Source organism: Rhinoraja longicauda, chromosome 11, assembly GCF_053455715.1.
Source record: "Rhinoraja longicauda isolate Sanriku21f chromosome 11, sRhiLon1.1, whole genome shotgun sequence".
Taxonomy (NCBI): domain Eukaryota; kingdom Metazoa; phylum Chordata; class Chondrichthyes; order Rajiformes; family Arhynchobatidae; genus Rhinoraja; species Rhinoraja longicauda.
Window position 1 is genome coordinate 42,335,191 of NC_135963.1, and position 17,227 is coordinate 42,352,417.

At 46.3% G+C, this 17,227-nt stretch overlaps 1 protein-coding gene across 5 annotated transcripts in view; it reads right to left on the reverse strand.

Annotated features, from left to right (window-relative positions):
- The window catches only part of LOC144597837 (putative voltage-dependent R-type calcium channel subunit alpha-1E), a 411,899-nt gene that overhangs the window by 137,572 nt on the left and 257,100 nt on the right, over window positions 1–17,227 (reverse strand). For all 5 annotated transcript variants that reach the window (XM_078407483.1, XM_078407485.1, XM_078407488.1 and 2 more), the window contains 3 exons: window positions 12,835–12,924; window positions 10,881–11,093; window positions 8,822–8,934 (listed from right to left, as the gene is read on the reverse strand). In XM_078407483.1, the coding sequence (XP_078263609.1) occupies window positions 8,822–8,934; window positions 10,881–11,093; window positions 12,835–12,924 (416 nt within the window). The remainder of the gene's footprint in view (window positions 1–8,821; window positions 8,935–10,880; window positions 11,094–12,834; window positions 12,925–17,227) is intronic.

Consider the following 17,227-nt stretch of genomic DNA (forward strand, 5'->3'; position numbering starts at 1 on the left):
GCTTTATTAAACAGAATTCGCTTCAGAGACGGGAGACTTTGGGTAAATGATCGAAAACTTGGTGACTAAATGGGAAAGGGAGAGATATAAGAGAGAGGTAACGGGTGGGAATTGCAAAGCCTGATGCCTTGACAATCAAAGTCACAATGGCTGTTACTTGGATGGTTACCGGGCCCTGGTGAGACCGCACCTGGAGTACTGTGTGCAGTTTTGGTCTCCAAATTTGAGGAAGGATATTCTTGCTATGGAGGGCGTGCAGCGTAGGTTCACTAGATTAATTCCCGGAATGGCGGGACTGTCGTATGTTGAAAGGCTGGAGCGATTGGGCTTGTATACACTGGAATTTAGAAGGATGAGGGGGGATCTTATTGAAACATATAAGATAATTAGGGGATTGGACACATTAGAGGCAGATAACATGTTCCCAATGTTGGGGGAGTCCAGAACAAGGGGCCACAGTTTGAGAATAAGGGGTAGGCCATTTAGAACGGAGATGAGGAAGAACTTTTTCAGTCAGAGGGTGGTGAAGGTGTGGAATTCTCTGCCTCAGAAGGCAGTGGAGGCCAGTTCGTTGGATGCTTTCAAGAGAGAGCTGGATAGAGCTCTTAAGGATAGCGGAGTGAGGGGGTATGGGGAGAAAGCAGGAACGGGGTACTGATTGATAGTGATCAGCCATGATCGCATTGAATGGCGGTGCTGGCTCGAAGGGCTGAATGGCCTACTCCTGCACCTATTGTCTATTGTCTATTGTCTATTCAGAAGTCAATGTTAGAATAAACAAATAAATGAGAGAGTTAAGTCCTAAATTTCGAAAATTTAAAAAACCTCGCCCGCGCTCATCCAACAGCGGCCTACCTCGCCCAGCGCTGCGAAGTCGGACCTGGTCGACCTTACAGCTCCATCCACCGGCGCTCCCTCGAGCTCAGGTATGCCGCTCTTCGACCGATCATCCCGGTCCCTGGACTGCCGGCCTGTGGGCTCCCAGCAAGGCCATCTGTGAAGCGCAGCGGCGTGGTCTCCCTGAACCTCCGCCCGCTGGCGTGGGAGCCGCTACCGGACCGAAGCTCACCTGTTGTCCCTACTGTCCCTACTAAAGTGGCCCTGATCAACGTAAGATCCCTCCAAAACAAGACTTTCATCCTCAACGACTTCTTCATCACCCGTGGATTGGACTTCCTACTGCTCACAGAATCCTGGCTTAACCCTGGTGAGCTTGCTCCACTCGTGGAACTCTGTCCTGATAACTGTCACTTCTTCACCTCGCCTAGGCTCTCCGGACGCGGTGGGGGCTTAGCCACTGTGTTTAAGAAACATTTCAACTGCCGCCTCCTGAACGCTGATCATTTCTCCAGTTTCGAGGTGCAACTAATTAAAGTAGGCCTAGCCTACCCCCTCTTAATTGTTCTTGTGTATCGCCCACCAAAAATGCATAAGGACTTCATCACCCAATTTGCTGATCTGATTTCTAGCATTTTGCCCAAATTTGACCGGATCATGATTCTTGGTGACTTTAATATTCATGTTTGCTGTCCCACTAAGCCTCTTGTGAGTGAATTTATGCACCTGGTTGAGTCCTTCAATCTGACTCTTCACACCACGGGACCCACTCACAAGTTAGGCCATACTCTCGACCTAGTGTTATCGTCCGGATTCCCAATCAACAACATTGAAACTACTGAAGCCTGTCTATCGGACCACAGCGCTATCATTTTTGACGCATCTCTGCCTTTATCTCCCGCAAAATCTCATCTCCCTGTTCGCTACTCCCGCGACATAAATTCATTGACTGCCAGTAAATTCTCCGAGGCTCTCACAGCTGCCCCCAACATCTGCACTATTGAGGCCTCTCCCCCCCATCTCAGCACTGAGGATCTCGCCTCTTTATTTAATATCACTTGCTCTTCCATCCTGGATTCTATCGCTCCCCTTAAAATGAAAAAGCCTAAGCCCAAAGGTCGGCCGTGGCTCAATGACACCACCAAAGCCCTAAGAAGGGAGTGCAGAAAATCAGAAAGGAGATGGAAATGTGACAAGCTTCAAATTTCCTTCGAAATTCTGAGAAACAATCTTCTCAAATACCAGGAAGCAGTAAAGTCTGCTAGAGCACAATACTTCTCCGACCTTATTTCCAAAAACTCTCATAACTCCAAGGTCCTATTTAGAACAATTACCTCTGTCATATGTCCCGCCCCCAGTACCAGCTTAGTTGGGTCCCCTGCTAAGTGCGAAGAATTCGCTAACTTTTTCACCAACAAAGTTGAGAATATTAGAATGAACATTTCCCCTCCCACCCGTGACCTAGCTGTCTCACTAGTCTGTTCATCTAAATTGGACTGCTTCCAACCCGTCACTCTATCCTCCCTTGCAAAGCTTATCTCCGCTATGAAACCTGCAACCTGCCCCCTTGATCCTGCCCCCACTGCCCTTCTGAAGGATGTCATTGCAATAGCTGGTCCCAGCATCCTCTCTATTATCAACAGTTCTCTGGCCACTGGCACTGTTCCAACCAGTTTCAAGCACGCGGTGGTCCAGCCCCTACTGAAAAAACCTAACCTAGACCCCACCTTGCCTAGCAACTACAGACCCATTTCCAAACTGCCATTCCTGTCAAAAGTCCATGAAAAGGCAATCCTTAACCAATTAGTGCCCTACCTGCACCAAAACACCATCCTGGAAAGTTTGCAGTCAGGTTTCAGAGCCCACCACAGCACAGAGTCTGCCTTGTTGAAGGTACACAACGACCTGCTTCTCGCCATCGACACCGGCGACTGTGCAATCCTGCTCCTTCTCGACCTCAGCGCAGCATTCGATACAGTGGACCACACCATCCTTATTGACCGTCTCCGGTACGCGGTTGGCATTGATGGCACTGCCCTGAGCTGGTTCGCTTCGTACCTCAAAGATAGGAGTTTCGCCATCAACATAGGCAGTTATTCCTCTGCTCCAGCTAGCCTCTCCTGCGGAGTTCCACAAGGCTCAATCCTAGGCACCATTCTCTTTTCTCTATACATGCTCCCCCTTGGCCAAATCATTCAAAGGCACGGCATTTCTTTCCACTGCTATGCCGATGACACTCAGCTTTACCTCCCCCTGAAACCCAACAACCAGTCAAATTTAAACAGCCTCTCACACTGCCTTGAGGACATAAAATGTTGGATGGCACAGAACTTCCTCCAATTAAATGAGAGCAAGTCTGAGGTCATCCTATTCGGCCCCCCCGACTCCATCAAATTGATAACAGGCAGTCTTGGAAGCCTATCCTGCCTAGTCAAACCGCATGTCAAAAACCTCGGCATGATATTTGACTCTGCATTAAAATTTGATAAGCAAGTCAACGCTGTGGTAAAAGCCAGCTTCTTCCAACTTCGAACCATAGCTAAAATCAAACCTTTCCTCAAATTCGACGACACAGAAAAAATCATTCACGCTTTCATTTCCTCCCGCCTAGACTACTGCAACTCCCTATACACTGGGATCAGCCAATCTTCCCTGTCCCGCCTGCAACTGGTCCAAAACGCCGCAGCGAGACTCCTGACGGGTACCCGTAAAAGGGACCACATCACCCCGATTCTGGCCTCTCTCCACTGGCTCCCTGTACGGTACAGAATCAACTTCAAGCTCCTCCTATTCACGTATAAAGCCATAAATGGACACTCCCCCCCCTACATCAAAAATCTTCTAACCCCCCTCTCTAACTCCAGGTCCCTCAGATCGGCCGACTTGGGGCTATTCACTATCCCACGGTCTAGGCTTAAACTCAGGGGTGACCGCGCTTTTGCGGTTGCAGCTCCTAGACTGTGGAACAGCATCCCTCTCCCGATCAGAACTGCCCCCTCCATCGACTCCTTTAAGTCCAGGCTCAAAACATATTTCTACTCCCTAGCGTTTGAGGCTCATTGAGGAGGCGCTGTGAACTGTTTGCGTGCTACTGTATGTTTTCATTTTTTTTTTCTATTGGAACCTAATCAAATGTACAGCACTTTGGTCAACGTGGGTTGTTTTTAAATGTGCTATACAAATAAAATTGACTTGACTTGACTTGACTAAAGAAAGGGCAAGCCCAAGCAGAAATTTGAAAGCAAGATTAAAGATCTTAACATTCAGGGCACACCCTCCCTTGAGGGATTCTATTAAGAGCTTTGCCCTGTTGAATCTTGCGGCTTTCGATTGAGAGAATCACAGAATCGTGCAGCATAGAAGCAGCCCGTTGGGGCATCTCGTCCGTGCCAGCCGTGATGCCTGTCTCCTTTAAACAAGTTTGCCTGCATATCCCTCTTCAGCTTTCCCATCCAAGTACCTGTCCGAATGTCTCTTAAAATGTTGTACAGTAATTGTACCGGTCTCCACTGCCTCCTCTGGCAGATCGTAAAACATATTCGCCACCCTCTATTTGAAAAAAACATACCCCTTGGATCTCCCTTAAATTTCCCCCTCCCCTCCCCTTAAACCTGTGCCCTCTAATTCTACACTCCCCTGCCTTGGGAAAAAGATTGTGACTATCCATCCTACGTCCCTCATGATTTTATAAACCTCTGAAAGGCCACCCCTCCGTCTCCTATGTTCCAATGAGAATAAACCCAGCCTGTTCAATATCTGCTTGTTACTGCAACCCTCCATTCCACGCATCATCCTGGTGAATCTCTTCCACATCCTTCCTGGTGACCAGGACCCCACACTATTCTCCAAATACAGTTTCACAAATATCTTGTGCAGATGTAACATGATCTGCTTGAAAATACCTAGAGCTGGCAAAATAATGTGCCACATGGCCGCAGTGTGTGGGTTTCCTGAGCAGAGGCTGTTCCTCCGGACCTTGCATGCTGCTCTACGTCAATGCCAGAGCTTGGTCACCAGGTCTCTGTGTGTGGGGGCAGTGAAACTCTGCCTGTTCATAGCTGGGAGAAACAGCAGAAACGGGGCCTGTGGTTTGAAGACAACCCCTCTAATCGATTTAAAACACAAAAAGCTTTACCCATGGAGGTGACATGGAGAATGGTGGATGAAACAAACTGCAGCGCTTTGCCAATCAATGCTGGACAGTTTGAACAATTTTTGTGGCCTTATCGATCTCCTCTGGAGGAATCTCCATTCCTCATGGATACAGAAAGGGAATATTAGACCTCCCACAAATGACATCCTCTTCAGGGCAAGCAGTGTCTTCTTGCTTCTGCAGCCTGCGTATCAGGTTTGCTCCAGCTGGGAGCAATGACGTCAGGCTTTAGTTCAGTGCCTGGTGCTTGCACGAGAGTTGTGGCTATGAGTGTCCTCAGGAAGGCCTCTGCTCACTGACTATGGTGGTGAAACCAAGAGATTCCACACATTCAGTCTGTCCTTGAAGATTCGTGGTGTTTCCCGTGGTCAGCAGCTGCAGTGGTGGACAGATCTTCTGGCACATTATGCTGTCTCTTCAGCCCTCTACAGCCTTTGGCAGATTATAGAGTCATAGAGTCATGCTGTGTGGAAACAGGCTCTTCTGCCCAGCTTACTCACGCTGACTAACATGTCCAATTTACACTAGTCCCACCTGCCTTCGTTTGGCCCATATCCCTCTAAACCTGTCTTATTCATGTACCTGTCTAAATGTTTCTTAAACATTGCGATAGGTAGTCCCTGCCTCGGAGAACTGGAACCTATTACTGACACAGCAATACAATATCACATATGCTGGAGCAGATTGTGAATCAGTTCTGACAAATAAAGCTATCTTGAATCTTGAATCTTGAATCTTCTGCTGTTGCTGATGGGTCTCTGTTCTACATCCCCTTGCCTTACAGCACTTCTCAAATGAATTCCAAAACCCTTGCTCAGATTAAATTCCATTTGTAATTTTTCTGCTTGATGGACCAGACCTTCTCTATCTTCCCACAGTAAAATGCTTCTTTCTTACCGGCAAGCACATGGTCATACTTATTAATTTACACATTTGACAAAAAAGAAAGGGGTTGGGAACTGTCCTGTGAAGTCCCACTGCTAACAACTCTCCAGTCACAAAAACCTCCATCATTCAACACCTGTCCCTTTACCTCCTCCCTCGACTCCGTCCAGGGACTCCGACAGTCTTTTCAGATGAGGCAGAATTTCACTTGCATCTCCTCCAAGCTCATCTGCTGTATCAAGTGTGGACTCCTATATATCAGCGAGACCAGGCGCAGAGTGGGCGATTGTTCCGCTGAACACCTTCACTCAGTCCGCCTAGGCCCAACGCGATCTCCCGGTTGCCAAACACTTTAACTCCCCTTCCCATTCCCACACTGACCTTACTGCCCTGGGCCTCCTCCACTGTCAGTGTGAGGTCAAACGCAAATTGGAGAAACAACACCTCATTATTTCACTTGGGCAACTTACAACCCAGCGGTTTGAATGTTGATTTCTATAACTTCAAGTAACCCATGCATTCGCCTCTCTCTCCGTTCATCCACCACCCTAGTCATAATACTAGTTTCATGGTTGTCCTGCTTAGTTTCACTGTTGAATTTGTAAGTTTCACTCGTTATCACCTTCTCAACAGCCAACAATAGACCTTTGTGGGCTTCACCTTTCCTTGACCATTTTTGCTGGCTTTGATTTGTCCTTTTGCATACATTTCATTCATTTGTTCTTTGTACCTCTTCATATCCTTAGTTTCCCTCTTCCTTGACTCTCAGTCTGAAGAAAGAACACAACCTGAAACGTCACTCATTTATTTTCTCAAGAGATGCTGCCTGACCCTCCGAGTTACTCCAGCATTCTGTGTCTATCCTTAGTCATTACCCGTTGCTTTGAGCCACTGACCCAAACTTAAATCCCGTGGCCTTTTGCTTTTGTGACTAGCCTGCCAGGTGAGATCTTATTAATAGCCTTGCTAAAGTCCATAACAAATCAGACACAGTCACATAACATTAGAGGGGACAGTCACCAGAATCATAGAATCGTAAGGCACAGAAACGTGCCCTTTTATTCCAGCTCATCCATTCTGACTGTGAAGCTAATCTATGCTAATCCCAGCTGCCCTACATTTGGTTCCCCTACTTAGTCCATACCTTTCCAAGTTATCATAAATACTGGCCCTCAGAATCTTCTCCAATAATTCTCCTATCTCTGATGTAAAGCTCACTGGCCTGTAGCGTCCAGGCTTTTATCCCTCTAGTCTTCTGGTATCTCAAATACGGCTAACAAAGATGCAGAAGTCTTTGTCAGACCCCCCCAGCAATCTCCTCCCTTGATTTCAATAGCATCCTGGGATAGATCCCATCAAGCCCTGGAGATCTATCTACCCTAATATGCATCAATATTTCCAAACTCTTCCCCCTCCCTGATCCAGACAAAATCAGACCATCCCTCCCTTAACTATCCAGAGTCTGAAGAAGGGTCTCGGCCCAAAATGTTACCCATTCCTTCTCTCCAGAAACGCTGCCTGTCCCGCTGAGTTACTCCAACATTTTGTGTCTATATTTGGTGTAAACCCGAATCTGTAGTTCGTTCTTTCACATTCCACATCTTTCTACCTGATGAATATCGATGAGAAGTAATCACTCAATAGCCCAGAAATCTGCTAACAGATACGAATAGACTACAAAACGGGAATCTAATTCAGGGCATAATAACATGCTATGACAGTAGCTTGTTACCAAACATCATATTAGTATTACTGACCCTCCTAAAAAAAAAATCCATCTAGTTCGACACAACCTTCCCTTAATAAATTCCTGCAAACTGTTTCGAAGTTGACTGTGCCTTCTAAATGAAGACACAAGAGATTGCAGATGAAGAAATCTTGAGTAAAGTGCAACCTGCTGTCAGAACTCAATGGATCAAGCAGCATTTGTGCAGAGAAATGAACAATCTTAAAAGGCGTCCTAACCCCAAAATGTCCCCTGTCCATTGAAGGTGATCTGATTGAACAGGTAAGAAAGGATGGTGGATGTCAATGAACAGCTGATTTATTTGCCAGTGTTTGATCTTGGCTCCATAACACTTCAGGGGGTTTGGAGTCAAAGTGAGTATTCCCAGGGTGACTCCATTCCTGCTGCATTTCAGGAGGGTTTGTCCTGCCTGTAAACAGGACATGATGGAGGAGTCTGGCATGCTGTCTGTAAGGTTGATTACAGACAGCCAGACAATGCAACAAGACATTGGTTATAGACATTATCACGTAAGACCATAGGACCAAAAGATATAGGAGCAGAATTAGGCCATTTGGCCATCGAGACTGCTCTGCCATTTCTTCATGGCTGATCTATTTTTGCTTCTCAACCCCATTCTCATCCTCTCTCCATAACCTTTGGCGTCCTTACGAATATTATCATTCCCTTTCTAATATTGCCAACATTAACGTGGTGCTAATGTTGTATACTACTGCATTAAAGACACTGACATGCAATGTCAAAGGGAATAAGAATCTGATGCCAGATAAACTCACAATGTTCTGGATCGATTGTAATCGTACAATATGACAAGGAACTGAGACCAGACAGCCTGAGACCAGACTGACCACTGCCCACAAGGTAACAATACTTCCACAGTTATTTAGCAGATGCTTGATATCAGGCAGTTAAACTCAACTATAGGCATCTAATCCTTGAGACAGTCAGAGGAACTTTGGGGTCTCATATCTGACACTATAGTATGTTCTGATCTGATACTAGGCATTTCCATACACTACGACTGGAGCTGACAGCAGATGCCATTAGACAAGTCTAGAGAGACTGACACATATTGCTGGGGTCTAATAACATTCTATGGCAGGCACCAGCTCCCAAACAAAGGCACACAGTACTGCAATGGTCTGCTCGTAGACACAATGGATGAAGGTTCTTGATGAGATGGATATTTGTGAACTCACCCCACAGTCAAAACAGTTGAAGGAGGAGTGAAAATAAAGTCGAGGACCACAGCCGTACATCTTTAGAAACATCTCGGAGAGAAAGAGACCCAGAAAGGTGAATTCGGCATAGTCTGAGAAAAGGAAATGGGACGGATTAGAGAGACCAGATGGTGTTAGAGGCACAGCATGATCCCGTTTGCAGCCCCAGTCTCCGTAAGACCATTCCAGAGTTCATTACCTCACAGAGCTGCCGCCCAGTCCTTCCCCAGCCAGCTCGGGCCTGTTTCCCTGGGTGACTCTTTCTGAGGGGTTCGGGGTGGGATGGGATGAGGTGGTGAGTGACGTGAGGTGGGGTAGGATGGGCAAGCTGGTGAAGAGGGGAGACTGCAGTTCTTCCTTTCTCGGCGGTGGCAGGCTACAATCTGTGAAGTAAATGTTTTCCATTCAAGCTGCGGTGTTTTCAGGCCACAGGATCCCATTGCACAGAGCAGGGAGAGTCTCATCACTTATTGCCAAGTGCGGGCTCTGTGATACAGGTGCCATGATAAACAAATACATCGGTATTTATATCGTTTTCAAGAACTCAGGTCATTCCAAGGCACTTGCTTTCCCAGGAGTGCTCACAATAGTTTAGTTTAGAGATACAGTTAGGAAACAGGCCCTTCATGAAATGCAACATTAGCGGACTTCAGAGGAAATCCTTCCTGGGAAAAAACCCGTACACCTTTCCCTTTTCAGGTCCCACATAATTAAATCATCTTTCAAGAAGTACTGTGTTTATATTGAGGTGCTCCTGACTTCAGCCCTGCATGGCCTAACCCTCACCTTAAAGGTGTGTCCTCTGTTCTGCATTCCCCATCATATGAAATGTTATCTCTTTATCTATCCTCTCTACATTCTGAGATTGTGAAAGACATTTCAGAAATGCATGTCCTTCTTTCGATGATACTGGATGGACATGGCGGCACGGTGATGCAGCGGTAGAGTTGCTGCTTTGCAGAGCCAGAGACCCAGGTTCGATCCTGACTACGGATGCTGTCTGTATGGAGTTTGCACGTTCTCCCTGTGACCGCGTGGGTTTTCTACATGTGCTTCGGGTTTCCTCCCACACTCCAGAGACGTGCAGGTTTGCAGTTTAATTGGCTTTGGTAAGTTGTAAAAATTGTCCCTAGTGTAGAATAGTGTTAGTGTACGGGGTGATCGCAGGTCGGCACAGACTTGGTGGGCCGAAGGGCCTGTTTCCACGCTGTATCTCTAAAGTCTAAAGCCAAATACCTTGCTCCAACATCAAAAAGCAGGCAGATAGGACCAGGAAAGCAGCACCCACGTGGCTTCTCTGGCTGAAGGGTTTGTTTCCTTGTCCAGCCAGTAGAAGCAGAGCACGCACCAAAAAGGAAACAAACTAGTACGATAGGAAGCTGGATAGAGCCAGGGATAACAACTGTAGAAGGTCCTGGGAGAGCATGGGATCTCCTGGGGAGTGTGGATAGTGGGTATTCCATTGTCCGAGAGGGGTTCAAGGAGGAGACAGGGTCCAGAGATTAATTTGCTGGTTCATTGCCCATGTGTCTGAAAGCTCCATGGTAGTGGGGTAGGGAGATATCCTGAGGCATGTTTGCACCAGAAGCATGGCGTGGAGATAATGAGAGGATAGCATTTCCTATGATAGGGAGCGCAGGACAACGTGATAAAGTTTCTTATAATGGGGAATGTAGGACAAGGTGTGATGTGGAGTGCAGGACAAGGGGCCCACCCTTAAAGTGAGGGCCGTGCCGGGGTGAGGGCCGTGTCGGGAGCACTCCTTCACACTGTACGGGGGATCCAGAAATGTCATCCTCCGACAAGCTGAGTTTAGGTCACCCAGAGTTTTGATGAGTTTAGTTTTTAATGGATTTGTCTGGGCCGTAAGACTGTGGATGGATGGAATTTATTACAATGTCTTTCCTACCTTCAATTGGATTTGACGCATTTCAGCCAGAACTAGTGGACAAGCAAATGTTACGTCATAGGAAGAATCGGCAGACTGAGTGGTCCCCGCGAGGCGACTTCACCTCTGGGCCAGCAATATTATACTTACAAAGGAAGTTGGAGAGCCATGGAGGCTGGTCATAGTGGACGATGGCAACGCACACTGTGTTGAGAGCCACCAGACCCAGGACGATCCAGTAGAAGGCGTGGGACTTGACCATGTGGCGGATGGAGATGCGGAACATGCGCTCCTTGCGGCGGAAGTAAGACGAACCCTCCAGCAGCTTGGTGCTCTTGATGCTGGCCCTCGCCAGCGGGGACCCTGGGCAAAGCAAGAAGGAGACAATCTTAGGTGGAAGGAGGGAGATCACTCTTTACACAAAGGACCTCCTTGAAATATCAGTAATGAGCTTGCTTAAGCTATTCGCCAGAATAAAACTGGGTCTACAGAGTCAAAAACTGCCCACAGTCACTGGGGTCGGTTTTGCATTGTCATAGAGAGGCTCAGAGTGATACGGTGTGGAAACAGGCCTTTCAACCCAACTTGCCCACACTGACCAACATGTCCCATCTACGCCAGTTCCATCTGCATATGTTTGGCCCATATCCCTCAAAACCTGTCCAATCCATGTACCTGTTCAAATGTTTCTTCAACAGTGCGATACAACGTGCCTCAATTACCTCCTCCGGCAGCTCGTTCCATTCATCTACCACCTTCTGTGTGAAAAAGTTATGCCTCAGGTTCCAATTAAATCTTTCCCCCATCACCTTAAACCTATGTCCTCTGGTTTTTGATTTCCCTACTCTGGGCAAGAGACACTTCTATAAGATCACCCCTTATCTTCCTTTATCTTCCTGCACCAGGGAATAGAGTCCTAGCATGCTCAACCTCTCCCAAAAGCTCAGGTCCTGGCACCATCCTTGCAAATTTTCTCTGCACACTTTCTCGCTTGACAACATCTTTTCTATAACATGGTGCCCAGAACTGAAAGCAATATTCTAAATGTGGCCTCTCCAACATCTTACATACTGTAACTGCAACATGACCTCCCAACGTCTGTTCTCATTGTTTTGCTAGATAGAGCTCTTAAGGATAGCGGAGTCAGGGGGTATGGGGAGAAAGCAGGAACGGGGTACTGATTGAGAATGATTAGCCATGATCACATTGAATGGTGGTGCTGGCTCGAAGGGCCAAATGGCCTACTCCTGCACTCCTGCACCTATTGTCTATTGTCTTTAGAAGATTGAAGGATGATTCAATGAACATGTTAATGAATGCTAAAAGGATTGGATTGGACATTAAGAGGGAAACTGATTTTTTCAGAGGGAGGTCCATAACAAAAGGACAAATTGATAGAGTTAGTACGGCATACTTTACGAGCGGCTGTCATGTTACAGCTTTGAAGGACATAGAAGAGTGGACCTGGAATATTAAGTGCAGGGCTGGTCGCCAAACTTCAGCAAGGCTGGAGAGGGTGCAGAAAAGAGGGGTTCAGCTATAAAAGGAGAGACTGGATAAGCTTTAGGAGTGGCGGAGGCTGAGAGGTAACCTGATAGAGGTTAATAAAATCGTGAAGGGAAAATAGTCACAGTCTTTTACTGATCAGTCAGCTGAGCAACAGCAGGGGAATCAAAATTAGGGGTCATAAGTTTAAGGTGACAGGGGAAGGTTTAATGGGAATCTGAGGGGCAGCTTTTTCCAGACAGTGCTTGGTGGATGCAAGCTGCCAGAAGAGGAAGTAAAGGCAGGTACAATTGTACCAGGTAGTGAAGACAGGCACCAGCCTGAAGAAGGGTCCCGATCCAAAACATCACCTTGTCCATTTCCTCCAGAGATATTGCCTGACCTGCTGGGTTCCTGCAGCACTTTGTGTTTTGTGCAGGTACAATTACAATGTTTAAAAGATAGTTTACAGGTACATGGATAGGAAGAGTTTAGAGGGATAAGGGCCAAATGGAGTTAAATGGCACATTAGATGGCATAGACGAGTTAGCCCTAAGAGCCTGTTTCTGTGCTGTATAATGCTATAACACCATCATTCTCACCTAAGTTAGAGACTCACCCACAGAGGATATTTCAGTGTAGTGGTCATCACTTGACTCGGTGTGGATCATTTCCATTCGCCCTTTTTTGATTGTTGCTCTTCTAAGGACTGAAAACAAGGAGCTTATTGATTGCAAACAAAATTCTGTTCATTGTTAATTACGAAACCGCTGAGTATTCAACATCAAGAAATAGAGACTAGTCTGAGTGACGAGCTGCAGGATCCAAACTGACAGAGATGTGACCAGTGACCCAGGTTAGCACCTCTTTACTCATCTGTTTCACTCCATCCTTCATCAGGTTCATAAACTCATAAGGTCATAAGTGACAGGGGTAGAATTATGCCATTCAGCCCATCAAGTCTACTCCGCCATTCAATCATGGCTGATCTATCTCTCCCTCCTAATCCTATTCTCCTGCCTCCTCCCCATAACCTGTGACACCCGCACTGAGTTGTGTACTGTACCCGTACTGTTGTGTTTGCGAGTCTTGGAATGTTTGCGAGATGGTTTTCTAAACCAACATGTCGAGGAACCAACGAGAGAGCAGGCCATTCTAGACTGGGTATTGAGTAATGAGGAAGGGTTAGTTAGCAGTCTTGTTGTGCGAGGCCCCTTGGGCAAGAGTGATCATAATATGGTGGAGTTCTTCATTAGGATGGAGAGTGACAAAGTCAATACAGAAACAAGTGTTCTGAACTTAAAGAAAGGTAACTTTGAGGGTATGAGGCGTGAATTGTCCAAGATAGACTGGCAATTGATGCTGAAAGGGTTGACGGTGGACATGCAATGGAAGGCATTTAAAGGTTGCATGGATGAACTACAGCAAGTGTTCATCCCAGTTTGGCAAAAGAACAAACCAGGAAAGGTAGTGCATCCGTGGCTAACAAGGGAAATCAAGGATAGTATTAAAACAAAAGATGAAGCATACAGATTAGCCAGAAAAAGTAGCATACCAGAGGACTGGGAGAAATTCAGAGTCCAGCAGAGGAGGACAAAGGGCTTAATTAGGAAAGGGAAAATAGATTATGAGGGAAAACTGGCAAGGAACATAAAAACTGACTGCAAAAGCTTTTATAGATATGTGAAGAGAAAAAGATTAGTTAAGACAAATGTAGGTCCCTTGCAGTCGGAAACAGGTGAATTGATCATAGGGAACAAGGAGATGGCAGACCAATTGAACAAATACTTTGGTTCTGTCTTCACTAAGGAAGACATAAACAGTCTGCCGGAAATAGCGGAGGACCGGGGGTCTAATGAGATGGAGGAACTGAGGGAAATCCAGGTTAGTCGGGAAGTGGTGTTAGGTAAATTAAATGGATTAAAGGCAGATAAATCCCCAGGGCCAGATAGGCTGCATCCCAGAGTGCTTAAGGAAGTAGCCTCAGAAATAGTGGATGCATTAGTGATAATTTTTCAAAACTCTTTAGATTCTGGAGTAGTTCCTGAGGACTGGAGGGTAGCTAATGTAACCCCACTTTTTAAAAAGGGAGGGAGAGAGAAAACGGGGAATTATAGACCAGTTAGCCTAACATCGGTAGTGGGGAAAATGCTAGAGTCAGTTATTAAAGATGTGATAGCATCACATTTGGAAAGTGGTGAAATCATCGGACAAAGTCAGCATGGATTTACAAAAGGCAAATCATATCTGACGAATCTTATAGAATTTTTCGAGGATGTAACTAGTAGAGTCGATAAGGGAGAACCAGTCGATGTGTTATATCTGGACTTTCAGAAGGCCTTCGACAAGGTCCCACATAGGAGATTGGTGTACAAACTTAAAGCCCACGGTATTGAGGGTTCAGTGTTGAGGTGGATAGAAAATTGGTTGGCGGACAGGAAGCAAAGAGTAGGAATAAACGGGTCCTTTTCGGAATGGCAGGCAGTGACTAGTGGGGTATCGCAAGGCTCAGTGCTGGGACCCCAGTTATTTACAGTGTATATTAATGATTTGGACGAGGGAATTGAATGCAACATCTCTAAGTTTGCGGATGACACGAAGCTGGGTGTCAGTGTTAGCTGCGAGGAGGATGCTAGGAGGCTGCAGAGTGACTTGGATAGATTAGGCGAGTGGGCAAATGCATGGCAGATGCAATATAATATGGATAAATGTGAGGTTATCCACTTTGGCGGCAAGAACAGGAAAGCAGAGTATTACCTGAATGGTGACCGATTAGGAGAAGGGGAGATGCAACGTGACCTGGGTGTCATGGTGCACCAGTCATTGAAAGCAAGCGTGCAGGTGCAGCAGGCAGTGAAGATAGCGAATGGTATGTTGGCATTCATAGCAAGAGGATTTGGGTTTAGGAGCAGGGAGGTTCTACTGCAGTTGTACAGGGCATTGGTGAGACCGCACCTGGAGTATTGTGTGCAGTTTTGGTCTCCTAATCTGAGGAAAGACGTTCTTGCCTTAGAGGGAGTACAGAGAAGGTTCACCAGATTGATCCCTGGGATGGCGGGACTTTCATATGAAGAAAGACTGGATAGACTAGGCTTGTACTCGCTGGAATTTAGAAGACTGAGGGGGAATCTTATAGAAACATATAAAATTCTTAAGGGGTTGGAGAGGCTAGATGCGGGAAGATTGTTCCCGATGTTGGGGAAGTCCAGAACCAGGGGTCACAGCTTAAGGATAAGGGGGAAGTCTTTTAGGACTGAGATGAGAAAACATTTCTTCACACAGAGAGTGGTGAGTCTGTGGAATTCTCTGCCACAGAAGGTAGTTGAGGCCAGTTCATTGGCTATATTTAAGAGGGAGTTAGATGTGGCCCTTGTGGCTAAAGGGATCAGGGGGTTAGAGGGAAGGCAGGTACAGGTTACTGAGCTGGATGATCAGCCATGATCATATTGAATGGCGGTGCAGGCTCGAAGGGCCGAATGGCCTACTCCTGCACCTATTTTCTATGTTTCTATGTTCCTCCCTTCCATCACTCCTTCTCCTGGCGCTGGGGTGATGGTGGTTGAGACTGTGTCAGGGCGCTGGGGATGAGAGGTCCAACAGGGTGTGGATGGGTGAGGTTATACAGGAATTGGGAATTTGTGGGTCCAGGACAATGAGGGTGGGTGAGGAAGGGCGTGTGGGAAAAGGTGCAGTCACCACAGAAGAGGATACAAGTATATTTCAAGAGGCTCAGTGGCAGAGTTAGTCGAGTTGCTGGCTCTCATGATCCCCATCTCCAGTGTTGTCTGTGTGTGTAGTTTGTATGTTCTCCTTGTGACTCCACCAGTTTCCTCACACATCCTAAAAACATGCAGGCTCTCAGGTTAGAAGCTGTTGAGAAGGATTTAACAAAATGACGCTTAAAAAATTATCCATAGGATTAGGAATAGGAAAAAGAAAGTACATTTGACAAATCTTTCATGTTTTTTGTAGGAGATTATTTAGGGCAGCGCAGTGGCGTAGTGGTAGAATTGTTGACTTTATAACATCAGAGACCCGGGTTCGATCTTCACCATGGGTGCTGTCTGTACGGAGTTTGTACGTTCCCCCGTGACCTGCGTGCGTTTTCCCCGGGAGCTCCGGTTTCCTCCCACATTCTAAAGATGTACAGGTTTGTAGGTTAATTGACATTGGTAAAATTGTAAATTGTCCCGTGTGTGTGTGTGTGTGTGTGTGTGTGTGTGTGTGTGTGTGTGTGTGTGTGTGTGTGTGTGTGTGTGTGTGTGTGTGTGTGTGTGTGTGTGTGTGTGTGTGTGTGTAGGATAGCGTTAGTGTAGACCAGTGCTTCTTAAACTATTTCAGTGTCATTCACCCTTGCGCTTTACTGATAGCGGAGTCAGGGGATATGGGGAGAGGGCAGGAACGGGGTACTGATTGTGAATGATCAGCCATGATCACATTGAATGGCGGTGCTGGCTCGAAGGGCCGAATGGCCTACTCCTGCACATATTGTCTATTGTCTATTTATCACAACATTTCATTCACCCTCGACTAAATGTTTTTGTTTTTTGGTAATTTTTGTCTTATTCCCCCTTGTGTATAATTTTATATATATTAAGTCATTCACCCTTCATTCACCCCTCTAGTTTAATTCACCCCAAAATAATTTCATTCACCCTTGGGTGAACCATTCACCAGTTTAAGAAGCACTGGTGTAGAGGAATTGCTAGTTGGCGCAGACCTGATGGGCTGAAGGGCCTGTTTCTGTGCTGCGTTCCTTAGCTAAACTAAACTATTTTTTAGAACAGCTCAGGGAAAATGAGAGGATGTGTTGAACTTGGTATATCAGAAAGCCTTTGTCACATTAAAGGTTGGTGTGTAACAATGAAGTGAATATTGCATACAACTGGATGATGTCCTACGATGGATTGAAAATTGGTTGATAGATGGGAAACACAGAGTAGGAATGCAGTTAAAAACAGATAAAACGCTTTCCAACTGTTCGTAAATCCCAGTATCTGCCTCTCGAGGTG